The sequence below is a fragment of the Microtus ochrogaster genome, unplaced genomic scaffold, assembly GCF_000317375.1.
Source record: "Microtus ochrogaster isolate Prairie Vole_2 unplaced genomic scaffold, MicOch1.0 UNK8, whole genome shotgun sequence".
Lineage (NCBI taxonomy): Eukaryota > Metazoa > Chordata > Mammalia > Rodentia > Cricetidae > Microtus > Microtus ochrogaster.
In genome coordinates this window covers 10,299,494-10,306,128 of record NW_004949106.1, presented here as the reverse complement: position 1 = coordinate 10,306,128, position 6,635 = coordinate 10,299,494, and the positions used below count along the sequence as shown (strand labels likewise).

Here is a 6,635-nt window from a genome sequence, read left to right as displayed (position 1 = left end):
AAAAAAAAAAAAAAAAAAAAAAAAAAAAGCAAACAAACAATAAAGAAAAACAAAAAGCAAAGGAAGTTACCGCTGGAACCCCACCTTGATTTTCAAGTTTTATGTTTCTGCTAAGAGGCTGTACCTTTTGGGGATGGGTTGGTGCGTGGTGGTGTTATCTGTGGAAAGCACCAATCTTGTTCATTTTATTCCCTAGGAGTCTAATGATTTTTCGCAGTACCAGCTGAAAGGCCTGCTTAAGAAGAACTACCTAAACCAGCACATAGAAAATGTCCAGAAGGAAATGAACCAGCAGCACTCAGGGCAAATCCAGAGGCAGTACGAAGATGAGGGGGGCTTTCTAAAGGAGGTGGAGTCAAGGAGAGTGGTCTCTGAAGACACCGCCCACTACATCTTGATAAAAGGTACCAGGCACCGTCATTGGCTTGACAGCTTCAAGCCATAGGATAGGGATGCAGTTTGCTCTTGCCGCCATGCCATCCCTGTCGTGATGACAGGCTGCATCCTGTGCCAGTCAAAGCAGACGCGGAGCATCTGAGGACTTCGATCAGGAGCACTGTGCTCTTCAGGCTCTTGGTAGGGGTTCTGCAGGTAGCTCCAGCTGCTGTGTCTTATGGTTCTGATGGCCATCCCATATCCAGAACATAGCATCTTGTAGTGTCCCTTTCCATCCTCAGGCCCCTACATTCTTTTTATCCCCACCCTCCCCCCTTTTGGGATGTGCTGTGTGCATCGTATGAAACATTTATGGCTGAGCACTCAGCAGTTGCTTGTTCCAGAATTCTGCAGTGAGTGTCACCCTCTTCAAGGAGGAGCTTCTCTGGTCCAGGCTGGCCACAACACTGGTTCTGAGGTACAAAGGTACGGGTTTGGGAAGCAGTTGGACTACCCAATTAGCAAATAGCAAAATAGCAGCCCTACATTTTTTCCTAGGGCAGTGACCTCTCTAGCCATGAGTTTTGACTGGGTCATACAGTCTCAGACATGTCTTTCCTCCTGTAGAGTGGGCCACAAATCCAGTTGAGTCCTATGTTGATTGACCCCAGAGTATTCTTGACACTGTTGTACTAACGGGCACATCTGGTCTGTCAGGTCAGAACTGTAGCACACAGTATTCACCACCAGCAAAGACTTGAAAACTCCTCGCTCCCAGCAGCCTGCCTAGTATCTTTCAGTTCAGTCTGTGGTAGCTGGGTACCAGGAAGGAGGCTTCCAGCTCATTTCCAACTTCTGCACCCTGTGCCCAGGGTGTGTAGTGTCATTTGCGATTGGATTAGAGCAACAGCAATGGCCTATTCTATATTCTTCTGGGAGCTTCTCTGGGCTGTCTGGTCAGAGACCCATGGGGATAACTTGCACTTGGCACTGGGATTTTCGATCAGTTCCCATGGCTTCTAGGAGCAATCTTGTCAGCTCACACAGGGTACTTCCATTCAAGCTTTTTTTTTAAATTTTTTTTTTTTCATTTATACAGTGGTTTTTGCATCTATCTTTGGTTTTGGTTGACCCTTCCCCCCTTACAATCTTCACCGTTCTTCTATTCTTCCAACTCCTTCCCTAATTAAACCTTTCTGTCCCAAGTATACCTCCTTTTCATATCGTAACTGAGAGAATGAAGTAATAAAATGAACTTCAGTCTTGGTGTGATAGGGGAAACAAAAGTCTAAATCATGGGCATTAGAAGCAGGCATGCCTTGATGTCCAGCTCTGACTCATGATTTGAGCAAGTGTCCTTAGCTCTGTGGGTCTTTGCTTTCATGCCGGGTACTTTGTATCTCTGATACAGTGTTTGTGGGCTGTGTCAGGTCCTGTCTGTAAAGTGTCCCGTATGTGGTGGCTTCTGCTATTTATAAATTTATTATACACATTAGCTACGTAAGGTAGAGTTTTGGGTCCATCGATGGTAGAATGTCTCTAATATTTCCTCAGACTTTTGACCATTTTTTTGTTGTGATGGGTACAAATATAATATCTACTTTTTTTTTTTTTTGGTTTTTGTTTTTCTGTATAACTTTGGAGCCTGTCCTAGAACTTGTTCTATAGACCAGACTGGCTTCGAACTCACAGCGATCCACTTGCCTCTGCCTCCCTATTAAAGGCTGGATTAAAGGCTGTTGCTTCCACCACCCCACTCTGTGTACTTTATTTTAAAAAGATGTGAGAAGTAATATGTTATATCAAAGTAATTTTTAAAATATGAAGTTAGCATTAGAAATATACAACAAGGAGCTTCAGAATGGCTCAGCATTCTTCCAGAGGAACTGGGTTTCAGGTCAACCACACAAGTGGCTCACAGGTGCCTGTAACTCCACCTCCAAGGGGTCCAGCATTCTCTTCTGATTTCCCCAAGCATCCACACATGTAGGGCATTCATTTACACAAACACGTACGCACATACATAAATTAAATAAAGAAATAAGTGAGTCACAGTTTCTAAAGCCAGGCTTAACTTCAAAGGCTGTCCCCCACTGCCTCCTTACCCCACACTGCCAGTACTTTCAGTGACTCTGTCATGTATATTGGTTTTTCTATTGTTGCTTTTCCTTAGGGGTATTGGATTTTTTTTTTCATTTCAGATTTTATGACAAAGAACTTAGTTTCAAAAGCATATTTGAATTTGCTAGTATTTAAAGTAATAGGGAGGAAGATCATTTTACAAATTTAAATTCACATGTATGAGCACTAACACCAGGATTTAATTTTTTTCTATAGAAACAACTAAGAAATAATCTAAAATGGAATTTTGTTGTATGAAATAGATAAAAGTTTTTGTTTCACTTTTGGCTGTGTATTGTGGCAAAATAAAATTTTAAATTACAAAATAAAACCTTGGGTACTTTTTCGCTCTGAGGTCTGGGAAAAGACATCCATGATAAAGCCAGGGGAATCTTGGCTAGGTAGTAGCAATTATATTTATCACTAATGGATTAGTTACTACAGAGCCAGCCACTTTAGAATTAGTGAACAGATTTAATAAAAATGTATCACAATATTTACGATCTAGGATTCTCTTGTTCATCTTTCCAGAAATACATTGTCATACTGTGAATTGCATGGTGAGAAATGTCTTAATTTCTCTCAGGTATTCAAGCTAAGAAAGTCATGGATGCGGATTCAGAGGCTTCTCCTTCCCCCAGCAGAGTGCACAGCATGTCCTTGGACCTGAAATCCTCACCCCAGGAGAAAGTGAAGCAGGAGAAAGAGCCAGAGGCCACACCTCCTTCTCCGAGGACTTTACTGGCTATGCAGGCAGCCTTGCTGGGAAGTAGCTCAGAAGAGGAGCCCGAGAGTGGAGCGGGAAGGCAGCCTAGGGAGAGGAACTTGTGGGCCACGGCAGATGCAGGCTCCGTATCACCGCGTACACTTGCGGCAATTCAGAAAGCCCTGGATGATGACGAAGACGGGAAAGAGTGTGATGGGGGCAATGAGCCCACAGGAGGGACAGTGATGAGAGTGTTAGGTGATGATAAAGATGGAGAGGTATGCGCCAGGAGTGATGAGCCGGCAGTGCGAACGCTGCCTGGAAACGGGCCAGACCAGGGGCACAGGGCTGGAGTTGTCGAACGCGGTGGTGGCACACCATTTGCCACAGTTCCTCCTGTACCCGCCGCCACTGTGGCCAGCTGCGGTCGTGAGAAAGAACAGACCGCCTCTGCTCATTCATTGAGTGCCGCTTGTCATCAAGCTGGTGGATGCTATGCTCCAGGAGAACAAATGTCACTTACTCCTGTGGTGAAGGCAGCGTCCGAGAGAAGCAGTGAGGATGAGGCTGAGGATAAGCAAGCTCCACTCCCGCCAGCGTGCACGGAACTTCCGTGCAGTGATGCTTCTGGGCGCCTCAGTGAAAGGAAACCGACCCCGGTAACTCCAGTGAGAACATATTCTGATCAGAGGCTGGACCTTGAAGAGCCCGAGCTGCAGGAAGGTCTCAACCCGCCCGAGAGGAAATGCGATATTGAAACAGAGTGCGCACAAACCCCTGCTTCTAAACCATGCAGTGCAGTTGACGTCCCGTCAGAGGCAACGGGTGACTTAGAAAAGGCCTTGTCTTCTGACGAACGTGGCGATTCCCTGAAAACCATCGAGCAAGGGGAGATACCTGAACCTACTGCCAGGGAGTTGATTTCAGTCCCGGAGCCCACGGGACCAGTGGAGATGGAGTCGGAAGAGAGCGAGTCTGATGGTAGGTACTCCTTTAAGGGAATGGAGTGGGAGGGCTCCATGTCTGTAGAGACCAGGAGACCCCGTAGTTCAGCCCTGTTTACAGCAGAGGAACCAGGAAAAAAGGAGAAATGAGCATCCCAGGGTCACACAGCCAGGATGGGGATGCCCTGCTTTGCTGGGCTGCCCTTTGTATCTTTAAGATTTGATTTTATTTTGCATGTATGGATATTTCACATATGCATGCACATATGCATGCAGTGCCCATGAAGGCCAGAAGGGGGCATCAGATCTTCTGGAATTGGAGTTACACAGGGTTTTGAGCTGCTCTGGTCACTGGGAAGCTTAATGCAGGCAGGATCTCTGCGAGAGCAGCAAATGTTGTCAACTGATGAACCATCTTGGCACCTCTGTCCTTGGTATCGTTAAAGGAAAGGAGTGCCATGCTTGGGGAAAAGAAAGCTGAATTTCCTTTAGCTTTTGTTAACTTTCTACTCGGACAAACTTGCAAAAATTTAAGGAGTGAAAAGTTGTCATAGACTACTGGCTGATTCACACCTAACCTTAGAGGCCAGTATTTTGCCCCGTTTGTTTGTATGTTCCCTGCCTCTCTTTATCTTTGCTCCTTCTGTCTCTTCTCTCTCATCTCCTCCTCTCCACATCTCCCTCTCTCTGTCTGTCCCGTGCACTCTTTGTTTGCATATCTCTCTGTCTCTGTATTTTTGTGGACACATATGCGAGTGATCTTCATTATTTATAGCTTGTTTATTTGGGTAGTCGCTTCCTTGCTAAGATTTGACTCCAGAGTCAAAGGCATGTTGCTGTTTCTTTATGGGCATTTGCTGGGAGCACAGGTCTGAACTACCATGCCTGGCTCGATTTCTACATCTTAGTTTCTCTGTTTGTCAGTTAGTGGAAAGGAAGTTGGGGCCTATGAGAATATGCTGCATCCAAGCAAACTTCCTGTCATGTGTTCCTGCATCCTCGATTGACCTCTGTCTGAGCAGAGGCCTACTGTGATAGTTGCCAAGTGGTGGTGACCAACTCCATTCTTCCATAGGCGTTGATTAGTTATAGTCTACTATAGGGAAGACCCTTTCCCTTCTCCCCTGTTGGCTGTTTTTGTTGTCATGTGGATTGTGGTATTCAGTTACAGAACAATACTATAACACATTTGCTCAAAGCGTCCTCACTTTGTCTGGGGGAGTGGTGTCCCTCAAGCAAGCTCTTGCGACTTTCGCCAATTCCTGATTGTATTTTGATCATTTCTGTACTTCTGGCCAGGATGCCGAGGTTTTTCTTGTACTGACTCTGCTATAACCTGGTCTAGCATTTCTTTAGGGAGCCCTCTACTCTTAGTAAAGCTAACTGGCTTCTGGGTGAGCTCTCTGAGTTCCTCAGTGATAGCACACACACACACACACACACACACACACACAGCATGTGCATGTGTACACTCACGTCTGTATTTCTGCACCCATCCATTTTTAATATTGAAACCCACGAGTTTATGATTCCATTCTGATATCCTAGGGTTTATTCTCAAGTCTCCTTTCCTTTCGACTCCTCCTTGGCTCCAGCCCGCTTATGTCCTGACTTTCTACTAAAACTCAAATCAGCAGGCCATGGCAGCCCACTCTACTAAAGAGAAGGGAACCACTAAATATTTTCTAGAGAAAAGGGAAAACAGGCAAGGAAAGGAAGAGGGTGGAAGCTGCTTTTCCTGATCATATCACAAGTCACTTTTAGCTTCTTCCTCCCTGAGTTCATAGTGTGGTAGTATAAACAATATTTAGCTTCTAAGACTATTTATATGCTTGGATAAGTACTCTCCTTTCTGAATGTTTTTTTTTTTTTGTCTTTTTTCCTTTTATTGAAAATAGACCTTTTCTTTTTTCTTCTTCTTGGTTTTTCGAGACAGGATTTCTCTATAGTTTTGGTGCCTGTCCTGGAACTAGCTCTTGTAGACCAAGCTAGCCTGGAACTCATAAAGATCCGCCTGTTTCTGCCTCCTGAGTGCTGGGATTAAAAGTGCATGCCATCACCACCCGGCAAAACAAACAAACAAAAAAACTTTCTTATACAATATATTCTATTTTTATAATGGAAATTGGTTGTAATTCTCTTTCTTTGTTGGGTCTCTATGTTGTCTTTGTATCATAACTGTGGCCTCACAAAATGAACTGGCCAATGTTCCTTCTGTGAATATTTTTGTAGTATTTTGAGGAGTATTGGTGTTAATTTTTCTTTGAAAGTTTGGGAGAATTCTGTGCTAAAATCATTTGACCCTGGGATTTTTTTGACTTGGAAAATTTTAATTGCATCTTCTATTTCAGGTTTAAATTGCTTATCCAGTCTTAATTTATCTTTAGTAAGTGCTACCTGTTAGGAAATTTATCCATTTCTTTTATATTTTCCAATTTGGTTGAACAGGTTTTTATGATCCTCTGGATTTCCTTGGGGCCTGTTGTTAT

The 6,635-nt window shown here is 44.2% G+C and overlaps 1 protein-coding gene across 1 annotated transcript in view; it reads left to right on the top strand.

The window, feature by feature from the left end:
* Positions 1-6,635, top strand: part of Ercc5 (ERCC excision repair 5, endonuclease) — a 32,380-nt gene that overhangs the window by 12,759 nt on the left and 12,986 nt on the right. Inside the window, exons 7-8 of the mRNA XM_013353479.2 lie at positions 197-404; positions 3,083-4,183. Of these exons, the coding sequence (XP_013208933.1) occupies positions 197-404; positions 3,083-4,183 (1,309 nt within the window). The remainder of the gene's footprint in view (positions 1-196; positions 405-3,082; positions 4,184-6,635) is intronic.